This window comes from Oncorhynchus gorbuscha, linkage group LG15 (genome assembly GCF_021184085.1).
Source record: "Oncorhynchus gorbuscha isolate QuinsamMale2020 ecotype Even-year linkage group LG15, OgorEven_v1.0, whole genome shotgun sequence".
In the NCBI taxonomy this organism is placed as follows: domain Eukaryota; kingdom Metazoa; phylum Chordata; class Actinopteri; order Salmoniformes; family Salmonidae; genus Oncorhynchus; species Oncorhynchus gorbuscha.
In genome coordinates this window covers 69,164,637-69,178,931 of record NC_060187.1, presented here as the reverse complement: position 1 = coordinate 69,178,931, position 14,295 = coordinate 69,164,637, and the positions used below count along the sequence as shown (strand labels likewise).

The 14,295-nt window shown below is 50.0% G+C and overlaps 1 protein-coding gene across 13 annotated transcripts in view; it reads right to left on the bottom strand.

Moving 5' to 3' along the window:
• rims2a (regulating synaptic membrane exocytosis 2a) overlaps positions 1 to 14,295 on the bottom strand; it is a 265,865-nt gene that overhangs the window by 112,086 nt on the left and 139,484 nt on the right. For 6 of the 13 annotated variants that reach the window (XM_046302555.1, XM_046302556.1, XM_046302557.1 and 3 more), the window contains one exon: positions 858 to 1,078. The exons of 1 other annotated variant lie outside the window; for it this stretch is intronic. In XM_046302555.1, the coding sequence (XP_046158511.1) occupies positions 858 to 1,078 (221 nt within the window). Of the gene's footprint in view, positions 1 to 857; positions 1,079 to 1,228; positions 1,297 to 14,295 lie in introns of all 13 variants that reach the window. 6 more of the 13 variants (XM_046302561.1, XM_046302560.1, XM_046302570.1 and 3 more) reach the window with 1 other exon arrangement.

The following is a 14,295-nucleotide window of genomic DNA, read 5'->3' as shown; positions in this document are numbered from 1 at the left end:
CTACACACAGCACTACACCTCTCTCTGCCCTGCTACACACAACACTACACCTCCACAATGGAGCAGGTAGAAGCAGATGAAGAAAAATGTAATTATGCAACAAAAAAAACAAAAAAAAGAGGTGAACTGAAGTAGGATTTATGGACGAAACTCCCAAAAGAATAGCACAGGGCGATGATTAAGTCCAAGATGAAGAGAGACAAAAAAATATATGAAATCACAACAAACATGACAGTGGAAGGGAAAAAAAGAAAAACATAACTTTGTCTGTGCAAAACAAATCCAATCGTCCCTGTTATTAGTGCTTGGTTTAGTTTTGGTATTAGACTGAGTGGAGATCTAGGGGCGATAATGACTTGACTAGGTAGTGTATGTTGGGAGAGGAGGGGTCATTCCAGTGAGGGACTGGACTAAAGGCCTGTGTCTGTGAGAGGTAGGTGTCGTTACCCTACTGTAACGTTACTAAGATGGCCGCTACAGTAACAAAACAGACAGAGCAACTAGCAACATGCAACTGGAGGAGTGGACATCGCTGTGTGCCATGACAAAAAGAGAGTTGTGTTTAAATGCTCCTGGATGGATCTTTATGCTGCCAGAGAGCAAACAGCAGAACAATAAATCTCCTATTTCAGCAACACCCAGCAAGTTGCTGTCGAAATGAAATCAATCTGATCAATTCCCCGGGATAATAATAAAGAGGAAGTTCAAAGAAAAATCAATCAATTCAAATTTGTAAAAGAATAAACATGTCTACTATTTAACGATTAGTGACAGATAAAGACCGGAGGAGGTAGGTAAAGAAAAATAAAGAAAAAAATAACAAAAAGCAGATATTTTGGCTACATAGACTCCAGTACCTTCTCACTATGGCTATGCTGATTGTCCTCGTTTAGGGTAGTGCTACTGCATGTGTCAACGCCAGAGTCTTTAACCTGGGGTTCGCACCATTCTGCGTCCTCTTCCAATGAGTGGCCCCCAAAGCGAACCATTTTCTTTTGCCTCTCAGATAAGGTGTTGTGTGTTGAGTCGGACAAAAATGCCTGCTCAATAGTTTTTCTTTTCCCCCTTTGACTGTCCCCTACAGGTGTGGGATAAAAACAGAAAGAAAGAAGAAAACCCATGCGGAGGTGTAAATAAAACAAAGCAAACATGAAATGACAAAGGACTCTGAGAGGGGGAGGAAAGGGGAGGGGGAGGGTTGTTAGGGGCAGGGCTCCGCATGTCTCACCAAAGACATTGGGGAGGCCTCGCTGCTATGCCATGACGCATGGTCCAACCAGTGGCCATCCAAATCTCCTGTGGGAGCCACACACACACACACACACACACACACACACACACACACACACACACACACACACACACACACACACACACACACACACACACACACACACACACACACACACACACAAAAGAAGACAGTGAGAGGGAAAGATGAGGACCACAGAACCCCAACATACAGTGCTGACACACACACACACGCAGACACACACACACTCACAGGTGAACAACAATAGCTCCTGTGAAGAGAGTAGAAACATACAGTCCACACACAGTAGATGGGCCTCCCTTAAGTCAATACTGCGATGGTATACAGCACAGAGTACATGACCATGACTACTATGAACACACATTCAGACAACACAAGCACAGACCATTTAGGTTGCGTTTAGTCTTGGAACAATTCTCATTGGTTGCAAGAGCAAACCAGGCCCAACACTCTTATAAATCATTCACTCATGTTGCTAGTCAAACCTCTTTTCCAAGACATTCTATTGAAGCAAACTAGCCAAAGATATCGTTGTAACTCTCTGCAGTCGTAACTTTAAAGGAATCAACAGACAGAAATTCACATTATTCAAATGAAGATAGCGTCCGTGCATCCTACTATCTTACCAGCCTGGGTCTGGGTGTGTGAGAGAGAGACATATTTCCTCAGCCCAGAAGGCCAGGCAGGGACTTCAGCAGTCATGGAGAGAGTTCATATTTTTCTCTGTGTCTGTTCTCTGTGTGTGCACTTTTTCCAATACGGCTCAGTCAGTCTGTCTGTCTGTAACCTGTCTGATGTGGGTCAGGGGGATCGATGGAGACTGGCTCACTCAGACAAACCATGAACTAGTCCCTGTAAACGGCCATCTCTCTCTCTCTCTTCTCTTCCTCGGTCCTCCACTTCTCCCTCTCCTCCATCCATCCTCAACCCATCTCTCTCTCTCTCTCGCTCTTCTCTTCCTCGGTCCTCCACTTCTCCCTCTCCTCCATCCATCCTCAACCCATCGCTCTCCTGATAGAGAGATCATCATCTTTAGATCTAACATGACTTCTGGACCTGCTTTCTAGAACAACATCATGTTATTATAGACTTCAGCAGTGTTTCCTCTGGTTGATGATGGTAACTAAAAGAGTGAGAAGTAGTGAATGTTGAAGGCGGGATGGAAGTCGTCCCTGACAGAAGGAGAGGTACGGAGCGCTGAGGAGGCCTGTCGAGAGGAGGAGTCATTTTGTAGTGTTCTTTCTTTGAAGTTAACATAAGATATTCGTGTCTGTCTCGCTCTCCGTCTATCTCTCTCAGCCAACAAAAGCTATATCAACACATTAAACATTCCTGATAAACACTCCTATTTAGAAGTACCATTAGCTTCCATAGGCCACTAATTGTACAACCCAATAAGACAAATTCGGCATCATGAAATGATTCCTATTAAAAGCATACAGCGATGAAGTATGAGGTACGGCCAGCCACTTGGTCGCCCATTTTGTCACTATGGACCATTCAGGACACTGGATCTGTCTCCATTGCCGATTTGTCGATACATAGCCTGGCGTATGTACAGTATGCACTGTTAAAAAGAAAACTCAACTTTTCGGTCTAACTTTTCGGTCTATTATTTGGGCATCTTGACAAAAAAAAGGCTGTGCAAATGTTAACACACACACAGCACTTTTAACAATGTTTTCAACTCACATATTTGATACCAGTGACAAAGTCAGCAAAAAAATGAACGTCATCTCACTGTCAACAAAATGTGTAAATATTTGTATGAACATAACAAGATTCAACAACAGACATATACTGAACAAGTTTCACAGACATATGATTAACAGAAATGGAATAATGTGTCCCTGAACAAAGTAACAGTCAGTATCTGGTGTGGCCACCAGCTGCATTAAATGCTGCAGTGCATCTCCTCCTCATGGACTTCACCAGATTTGCCAGTTCTTGCTGTGAGATGTTACCCCACTCTTCCACCAAGGCACCTGGAAGTTCCCGACATTTCTGGGGTGGGGGGTGCTCAATGGTAATGAGATCCGGGCTCTTCGCTGGCCATGGTAGAACACCGACATTCCTGTCTTGCAGGAAATCACGCACAGAACGAGCAGTATGGCTGGAGACATTGTCATGCTGGAGGGTCATGTTAGGCTGAGCCTGTAGGAAGGGAGGAGGATGTCTTCCCTGTAACGCACAGCGTTAAGATTGCCTGTAATGACAACAAGCTCAGTCCGATGATGCTATGACACAACGCCCCAGACTATGACGAAACCTCTACCTCCAAAATCGATCCCGCTCCAGAGTAAAGTCGTGGTCAAAAGTTTGAGAATGACACAAATGTTAATTTCCACAAAGTTTGCTGCTTCAGTGTCTTTAGATATTTTTGTCAGATGTTACTATGGAATACTGAAGTATAATTACAAGCATTTCATAAGTGTCAAAGGCTTTTATTGACAATTACATGAAGTTGATGCAAAGAGTGTCATGCAGGTGAAAGAGGACCCAAACGCGACTTAACAGAAACAGAGTTTATTAAAGTCCAAAACGGAATAACAGAACTCCTCTAGACTCGTAGAGGGGAAACAACTGGAGAAGCGGCCACAGACTGCAGGTCGCTTCGGGTAGGCGCAGGCCGTAGTCGACTGAGACACCTGCTCACACGCAGCATCTGATGAAGGCACAAAACACGACAGGACAGGGTGATACACAATCACGGCAAAAACACGACAGGACAGGGCGAAACGCAATCACAGCATGGGGAATACAATACAAGGAACCGACGGAACAGGAACGGATCACAAAGGAATAAATAGGGACTCTAATCAGGGGAAAGGATCGGGAACAGGTGTGGGAAGACTAAATGATGATTAGGGGAATAGGAACAGCTGGGAGCAGGAACGGAACGACAGAGAGAAGAGAGAGCGAGAGAGTGAGAGAGGGAGGGGGAGAGAGAGGGATAGAAGGAGGGAAAGAACCAAACAAGACCAGCAGAGGGAAACGAATAGCATGGGGAGCACAGGGACAAGACATGACAATAAATGACAAACATGACAGTACCCCCCACTCACCGAGCGCCTCCTGGCGCACTCGAGGGAGGAATCCTGGCGGCAACGGAGGAAATCATCGATGAGCGAACGGTCCAGCACGTCCCGAGACGGAACCCAACTCCTCTCCTCAGGACCGTAACCCTCCCAATCCACTAGGTATTGGTGACCCCGTCCCGAGAACGCATGTCCATAATCTTATGTACCTTGTAAATAGGTGCGCTCTCGACAAGGACGGGAGGGGGGAGGGAAGACGAACGGGGGTGCGAAGAAAGGGCTTAACACAGGAGACATGGAAGACAGGATGGACGCGACGAAGATGTCGCGGAAGAAGCAGTCGCACAGCGACAGGATTGACGACCTGGGAGACACGGAACGGACCAATGAACATGGAGTCAACTTACGAGAAGCTGTCGTAAGAGGAAGGTTGCGAGTGGAAAGCCACACTCTCTGGCCGCAACAATACCTTGGACTCTTAATCCTGCGTTTATTGGCGGCTCTCACCGTCTGTGCCCTGTAACGGCAAAGTGCAGACCTCACCCTCCTCCAGGTGCGCTCACAACGTTGGACAAACGCTTGAGCGGAGGGAACGCTGGACTCGGCAAGCTGGGATGAGAACAGAGGAGGCTGGTAACCCAGACTACTCTGAAACGGAGATAACCCGGTAGCAGACGAAGGAAGCGAATTGTGAGCGTATTCTGCCCAGGGGAGCTGTTCTGCCCAAGACGCAGGGTTTCTGAAAGAAAGGCTGCGTAGTATGCGACCAATCGTCTGATTGGCCCTCTCTGCTTGACCGTTAGACTGGGGATGAAACCCGGAAGAGAGACTGACGGACGCACCAATCAAACGACAGAACTCCCTCCAAAACTGTGACGTGAATTGCGGGCCTCTGTCTGAAACGGCGTCTAACGGGAGGCCATGAATTCTGAATACATTCTCAATAATGATTTGTGCCGTCTCCTTAGCGGAAGGAAGTTTAGCGAGGGGAATGAAATGTGCCGCCTTAGAGAACCTATCGACAACCGTCAGAATCACAGTCTTCCCCGCAGACAAAGGCAGACCGGTAATGAAGTCTAAGGCAATGTGAGACCATGGTCGAGAAGGAATGGGGAGCGGTCTGAGACGACCGGCAGGAGGAGAGTTACCCGACTTAGTCTGCGCGCAGTCCGAACAAGCAGCCACGAAACGGCGCGTGTCACGCTTCTGAGTCGGCCACCAAAAGCGCTGGCGAATAGACGCAAGAGTGCCTCGAACACCGGGATGACCCGCTAACTTGGCAGAGTGAGCCCACTGAAGAACAGCCAGACGAGTGGAAACAGGAACGAAAAGGAGGTTACTAGGACAAGCGCGCGGCGACGCAGTGTGCGTGAGTGCTTGCTTAACCTGTCTTTCAATTCCCAGACTGTTAACCCGACAACACGCCCATAAGGAAGAATCCCCTCGGGATCAGTAGAAGCCACAGAAGAACTAAACAGACGGGATAAGGCATCAGGCTTGGTGTTCTTGCTACCCGGACGGTAAGAAATCACAAACTCGAAACGAGCGAAAAACAACGCCCAACGAGCTTGACGGGCATTAAGTCGTTTGGCAGAACGGATGTACTCAAGGTTCTTACGGTCTGTCCAAACGACAAAAGGAACGGTCGCCCCCTCCAACCACTGTCGCCATTCGCCTAGGGCTAAGCGGATGGCGAGCAGTTCACGGTTACCCACATCATAGTTGCGCTCAGATGGCGACAGGCGATGAGAAAAATAAGCGCAAGGATGAACCTTATCGTCAGACTGGAAGCGCTGGGATAGAATGGCTCCCACGCCTACCTCTGAAGCGTCAACCTCGACAATGAATTGTCTAGTGACGTCAGGAGTAACGAGGATAGGAGCGGACGTAAACGTTCTTTTAGAAGATCAAAAGCTCCCTGGGCGGAACCGGACCACTTAAAACACGTCTTGACAGAAGTAAGAGCTGTGAGAGGGGCAGCAACTTGACCGAAATTACGAATGAAACGCCGATAGAAATTAGCGAAACCTAAAAAGCGCTGCAACTCGACACGTGACCTTGGAACGGGCCAATCACTGACAGCTTGGACCTTAGCGGAATCCATCTGAATGCCTTCAGCGGAAATAACGGAACCGAGAAAAGTAACGGAGGAGACATGAAAAGAGCACTTCTCAGCCTTTACGTAGAGACAATTCTCTAAAAGGCGCTGTAGAACACGTCGAACGTGCTGAACATGAATCTCGAGTGACGGAGAAAAAATCAGGATATCGTCAAGATAGACAAAAACAAAAATGTTCAGCATGTCTCTCAGAACATCATTAACTAATGCCTGAAAAACAGCTGGCGCATTGGCGAGACCGAACGGCAGAACCCGGTACTCAAAATGCCCTAACGGAGTATTAAACGCCGTTTTCCACTCGTCCCCCTCTCTGATGCGCACGAGATGGTAAGCGTTACGAAGGTCCAACTTAGTAAAGCACCTGGCTCCCTGCAGAATCTCGAAGGCTGATGACATAAGGGGAAGCGGATAACGATTCTTAACCGTTATGTCATTCAGCCCTCGATAATCCACGCAGGGGCGCAGAGTACCGTCCTTCTTCTTAACAAAAAGAACCCCGCCCCGGCCGGAGAGGAAGAAGGCACTATGGTACCGGCGTCAAGAGACACAGACAAATAATCCTCGAGAGCCTTACGTTCGGGAGCCGACAGAGAGTATAGTCTACCTCGAGGAGGAGTGGTCCCCGGAAGGAGATCAATACTACAATCATACGACCGGTGAGGAGGAAGGGAGTTGGCTCGGGACCGACTGAAGACCGTGCGCAGATCATGATATTCCTCCGGCACTCCTGTCAAATCGCCAGGTTCCTCCTGAGAAGTAGGGACAGAAGAAACGGGAGGGATGGCAGACATTAAACACTTCACATGACAAGAAACGTTCCAGGATAGGATAGAATTACTAGACCAATTAATAGAAGGATTATGACATACTAGCCAGGGATGACCCAAAACAACAGGTGTAAACGGTGAACGGAAAATCAAAAAAGAAATAGTCTCACTGTGGTTACCAGATACTGTGAGGGTTAAAGGTAGTGTCTCAAATCTGATACTGGGAAGATGACTACCATCTAAGGCGAACATGGGCGTAGGCTTATCTAACTCTCTGAAAGGAATGTCATGTTTCCGAACCCATGCTTCGTCCATGAAACAACCCTCAGCCCCAGAGTCTATCAAGGCACTACATGTAGCACCCGAACCGGTCCAGCGTAGGTGGACCGACAAAGTAGTACAGGACTTTGATGGAGAGACTTGAGTAGTTGCGCTCACCTGTAGCCCTCCGCTTACAGATGAGCTCTGGCTTTTACTGGACATGAATTAACAAAATGTCCAGCAACTCCACAATAGAGGCACAGGCGGTTGGTAATCCTCCGTTCCCTCTCCTTATTCGAGATGCGAATCCCTCCCAGCTGCGTGGGCTCAGTCTCAAAGCCAGAGGGGGAGATGGTTGCGATGCGGAGCAGGGAAACACCGTTGATGCGAGCTCTCTTCCACGAGCCCGGTGACGAAGATCTACCCGTCGTTCTATGCGGATGGCGAGAGCAATCAAAGAGTCCACATCTGAAGGAACCTCCCGGGAGAGAATCTCATCCTTAACCACTGCGTGGAGTCCCTCCAGAAAACGAGCGAGCAGCGCCCGGCTCGTTCCACTCACTAGAGGCAGCAAGAGTGCGAAACTCAATGGAATAATCCGTTATGGACCGTTCACCTTGGCATAAGGAAGCCAGGGCCCTAGAAGCCTCCCCACCAAAAACTGAACGGTCAAAAACCCGAATCATCTCCTCTTTAAAGTTCTGGAAATCGTTAGAGCAAACAGCCCTTGCCTCCCAGATAGCTGTGCCCCATTCTCGAGCCCGGCCAGTAAGGAGTGAAATGATCGTAAGCAACCCGAGCTCTCTCTCTAGAGTATGTGTTGGGTTGGAGAGAGAACACAATCTCACACTGCGTGAGAAAGGAGCGGCACTCAGTGGGCTGCCCGGAGTAGCAAGGTGGGTTATTAACCCTAGGTTCTGGAGGCTCGGCAGGCCAGGAAGTAACAGGTGGCACGAGACGTAGACTCTGGAACTGTCCAGAGAGGTCGGAAACCTGAGCAGCCAGGTTTTCCACGGCATGGCGAGCAGCAGACAATTCCTGCTCGTGTCTGCCGAGCATGACTCCTTGGATCTCGACGGCAGTGTAACGAGCGTCTGAAGTCGCTGGGTCCATTCCTTGGTCGGTTCCTTCTGTCATGCAGGTGAAAGAGGACCCAAACGCGACTTAACAGAAACAGAGTTTATTAAAGTCCAAAAACGGAATAACAGAACTCCTCTAGACTCGTAGAGGGGAAACAACTGGAGAAGCGGCCACAGACTGCAGGTCGCTTCGGGTAGGCGCAGGCCGTAGTCGACTGAGACACCTGCTCACACGCAGCATCTGATGAAGGCACAAAACACGACAGGACAGGGTGATACACAATCACGGCAAAAACACGACAGGACAGGGCGAAACGCAATCACAGCATGGGGAATACAATACAAGGAACCGACGGAACAGGAACGGATCACAAAGGAATAAATAGGGACTCTAATCAGGGGAAAGGATCGGGAACAGGTGTGGGAAGACTAAATGATGATTAGGGGAATAGGAACAGCTGGGAGCAGGAACGGAACGACAGAGAGAAGAGAGAGCGAGAGAGTGAGAGAGGGAGGGGGAGAGAGAGGGATAGAAGGAGGGAAAGAACCAAACAAGACCAGCAGAGGGAAACGAATAGCATGGGGAGCACAGGGACAAGACATGACAATAAATGACAAACATGACAAAGAGTCAATATGTTGAACTTTCTTTTTCAAGACCTCTGCAATCCGCCCTGGCATGCTGTCAATTAACTTCTGGGCCTCATCCTAACTTATGGCAGCCCATTCTTGCATAATCAATGCTTGGAGTTTGTCAGAATTTGTGGGGTTTGTTTGTCCATCCGCCTCTTGAGGATTGACCACAAGTTCTCAATGGGATTAAGGTGTGGGGAGTTTCCTGGCCATGGACCCAAAATATCGATGTTTTGTTCCCAGAGCCACTTAGTTATCACTTTTGCCTTATGGCAAGGTGCTCCATCATGCTGGAAAAGACATTGTTCGTCACCAAACTGTTCCTGGATGGTTTGGAGAAGTTGCTCTCAGAGGATGTGTTGGTACCATTCTTTATTCATGGCTGTGTTCTTAGTCAAAATTGTGAGTGAGCCCACTCCCTTGGCTGAGAAGCAACCACACACATGAATGGTCTCAGGATGCTTTACTGTTGGCATGACACAGGACTGATGGTAGCACTCACCTTGTCTTCTCCGGACAATATTTCTTCTGGATGCCCCAAACAATCGGAAAGAGGATTCATCAGAGAAAATTACTTTACCCCAGTCCTCAGCAGTCCAATCCCTGTACCTTTTGCAGAATATCAGTCTGTCCCTGATGTTTTTCCTGGAGAGAAGTGGCCTCTTTGCTGCCCTTCTTGACACCAGGCCACCCTCCAAAAGTCTTCGCCTCACTATGCGTGCAGATGCACTCACACCTGCCTGCTGATGGGCTCACACCTGCCTGCTTCCATTCCTGAGCAAGCTCTGTACTGGTGGTGCCCCGATCCCGCAGCTGAATCAACTTTAGGAGAGAGTCCTGGCGCTTGCTAGGCTTTCTTGGGTGCCCTGAAAAGCCTTCTTCACAAAAATTGAACCGCTCTCCTTGAAGTTCTTGATGATCCGATAAATGATTGATTCAGGTGCAATTTTACTGGCAGCAATATCCTTGCCTGTGAAGCCCTTTTTGTATAAAGCAATGATGACGGCACGTGTTTCCTTGCAGGTAACCATGGTTGACAGAGGAAGAACAATGATTCCAAGCACCACCCTCCTTTTGAAGCTTCCAGTCTGTTGTTTGAACTCAATCAGCATGACAGAATGATCTCAGGCCTTGTCCTCATCAACACGAGAGAATCACTGACATGATGTCAGCTGGTATTTTTGTGGCAGGGCTGAAATGCAGTGGAAATGATTCAGTTCATTTGCATGGCAAACAGGGACTTTGCAATTTTTTGCAATTCATCCTATCACTCTTCATAACATTCTGGAGTATTTGCAAATTGCCATCATACAAACTGAGGCAGCAGACTTTGTGAAAATTAATATTTGTGTCATTCTCAAAACTTTTGGCCACGACTGTACAGGCCTCAGTGTAACGCTCATTCCTTCGACAATAAACGCAAATCCGACCATCACCCCTGGTGAGACAAAACAGCGACTCGTCAGTGAAGAGCACTTTTTGCCAGTCCTGTCTGGTCCAGCGACGGTGGGTTTGTGCCCATAGGCAATGTTGTTGCTAGTGATGCCTGGTGAGGACCTGCCTTACAACAGGCCTACAAGCCCTCAGTCCAGCCTCTATCAGCCTATTGCGGACAGTCTGAGCACATCTGCAGTCCTCATGCCTCCTTGCAGCATGCCTAAGAGCAGGGACCCTGGGCATCTATCTTCTGGTGTTTTTCAGTCAGTAGAAAGGCCTCTTTAATATCCTAAGTGTTCGTAACTGTGACCTTAATTGCATACCTTTTGTAAGCTGTTAGTGTCTTAACGACCGTTCCATAGGTGCATGTTCATTCTTTGTTTATGGTTCATTGAACAAGCATGGGAAACAGTGTTTAAACCCTGTGTTGAAAATGCTGTGTTTGTGTGTAACTAGTTACACAGCCTTTATTTTAGGTAAAATGCACAAAATTGTTGTTCAGGTAACACTTGGACCGAAAAGTTGAGTAAACCAAAAATAGGCTGTGGAACCAGTGATTTTACAGTAGGCGTGTGCGAGTTCAAATGACTGTAGTACACACTGCACAGTGTGCCAATACGTCTGCAGGGAACAGGTAAGGTTAAATAGAACCAGTGCATTTTTGCAACCCAAAGCTGCACGCATAATTTCCTTCGCATCACTTCCTGTGAAAAGAGAATAATCTAATGGAGCTATAAAGGACAGGTCTCCATAAAGCAGTTAGCCTGGTGGATACATAACTCAATCTGGGAGAAGTCAGGGAATTCAGTTGGAAGCATATAAAAATAGCTTTATGCTGCAAATGTTGTTAGGTTTGGGGAGGAAGGGAGATCAGATGTTCTCTCAATATCTCTCTCAATGTATAGCCTGGTCTGTAGCTTTACTCTAGGGTTGCTATCAAGAGTGTTGAGGATCACGTCTTTGGAAGCGGAGTAAACAGTAAATCATTTCGACATGAATATTCATGAAAATCTTTCAAGGCTGGCCGAGACACTGCAAGACAGAGCAAGGTCAGGTCCTCTCTAAAACAATCAGCTATCCTCCTCTTATCACCATCCTTCCACCCCTCCCCGGGACCTATCACAAGCCCTCCATCCCTTCACCCCTCCCCTGGTCCTATCACAAGCCCTCCATCCCTTCACCCCTCCCCTGGTCCTATCACAAGCCCTCCATCCCTTCACCCCTTCCCTGGTCCTATCACAAGCCTTCCATCCCTTCACCCCTCCCCTGGTCCTATCACAAGCCCTTCACCCCTCCCCGGGTCCAATCACAAGCCCTCCATCCCTTCACCTCTCCCCTGATCCTATCACAAGCCCTCCATCCCTTCACCCCTCCCCTGGTCCTATCACAAGCCCTTCACCTCTCCCTGGGTCCTATCACAAGCCCTCCATCCCTTCACCTCTCCCCTGGTCCTATCACAAGCCCTCCATCCCTTCACCCCTCCCCTGGTCCTATCACAAGCCCTCCATCCCTTCACCCCTCCCCGGGTCCTATCACAAGCCCTCCATCCCTTCACCTCTCCCCTGGTCCTATCACAAGCCCTCCATCCCTTCACCCCTCCCCTGGTCCTATCACAAGCCCTCCATCCCTTCACCCCTCCCCTGGTCCTATCACAAGCCCTCCATCCCTTCACCTCTCCCTGGGTCCTATCACAAGCCCTCCATCCCTTCACCCCTCCCCTGGTCCTATCACAAGCCCTCCATCCCTTCACCTTTCCCTGGGTCCTATCACAAGCCCTCCATCCCTTCACCTCTCCCCTGGTCCTATCACAAGCCCTCCATCCCTTCACCCCTCCCCTGGTCCTATCACAAGCCCTCCATCCCTTCACCCCTCCCCGGGTCCTATCACAAGCCCTCCATCCCTTCACCTCTCCCCTGGTCCTATCACAAGCCCTCCATCCCTTCACCCCTCCCCTGGTCCTATCACAAGCCCTCCATCCCTTCACCCCTCCCCTGGTCCTATCACAAGCCCTCCATCCCTTCACCTCTCCCTGGGTCCTATCACAAGCCCTCCATCCCTTCACCCCTCCCCTGGTCCTATCACAAGCCCTCCATCCCTTCACCTCTCCCTGGGTCCTATCACAAGCCCTCCATCCCTTCACCCCTCCCCTGGTCCTATCACAAGCGCTCCATCTGTTCACCCCTCACCTGGTCCTATCACAAGCCCTCCATCCCTTCACCCCTCCCCTGATCCTATCACAAGCCCTCCATCCCTTCACCTCTCCCCTGGTCCTATCACAAGCCCTCCATCCCTTCACCCCTCCCTGGGTCCTATCACAAGCCCTCCATCCCTTCACCCCTCCCCCGGGTCCTATCACAAGCCCTCCATCCCTTCACCCCTCCCCTGGTCCTATCACAAGCCCTCCATCCCTTCACCTCTCCCTGGGTCCTATCACAAGCCCTCCATCCCTTCACCTCTCCCCTGGTCCTATCACAAGCCCTCTATCCCTTCACCCCTCCCCTGGTCCTATCACAATCCCTCCATCCCTTCACCCCTCCCCTGGTCCTATCACAAGCCCTCCATCCCTTCACCCCTCCCCGGGTCCTATCACAAGCCCTCCATCCCTTCACCTCTCCCCTGGTCCTATCACAAGCCCTCTATCCCTTCACCTCTCCCCTGGTCCTATCACAAGCCCTCCATCCCTTCACCCCTCCCCTGGTCCTATCACAAGCACTCCATTCCTTCACCTCTCCCCGGGTCCCATCACAAGCCCTCTATCCCTTCACCTCTCCCCTGGTCCTATCACAAGCACTCCATTCCTTCACCCCTCCCCTGGTCCTATCACAAGCACTCCATCCCTTCACCCCTCCCCTGGTCCTATCACAAGCACTCCATCCCTTCACCCCTCCCCGGGTCCTATCACAAGCCCTCCATCCCTTCACCTCTCCCCTGGTCCTATCACAAGCCCTCTATCCCTTCACCTCTCCCTGGTCCTATCACAAGCCCTCCATCCCTTCACCCCTCCCCTGGTCCTATCACAAGCACTCCATTCCTTCACCTCTCCCGGGTCCCATCACAAGCCCTCTATCCCTTCACCTCTCCCCTGGTCCTATCACAAGCACTCCATTCCTTCACCCCTCCCTGGTCCTATCACAAGCACTCCATCCCTTCACCCCTCCCCTGGTCCTATCACAAGCACTCCATTCCTTCACCTCTCCCCGGGTCCCATCACAAGCCCTCTATCCCTTCACCTCTCCCCTGGTCCTATCACAAGCCCTCCATCCCTTCACCCCTCCCCTGGTCCTATCACAAGCACTCCATCCCTTCACCCCTCCCCTGGTCCTAGCACAAGCCCTCCATCCCTTCACCCCTCCCCTGGTCCTATCACAAGCCCTCCATCCCTTCACCCTTCCCCTGGTCCTATCACAAGACCTCTATCCCTTCACCTCTCCCCTGGTCCTATCACAAGCCCTCCATCCCTTCACCTCTCCCCGGGTCCTATCACAAGCCCTCCATCCCTTCACCTCTCCCCTGGTCCTATCACAAGCCCTCCATCCCTTCACCCCTCCCCTGGTCCTATCACAAGCACTCCATTCCTTCACCTCTCCCCGGGTCCCATCACAAGCCCTCCATCCCTTCACCCCTCCCCTGGTCCCATCACAAGCCCTCCATCCCTTCACCCCTCCCCTGGTCCTATCACAAGCCCTCC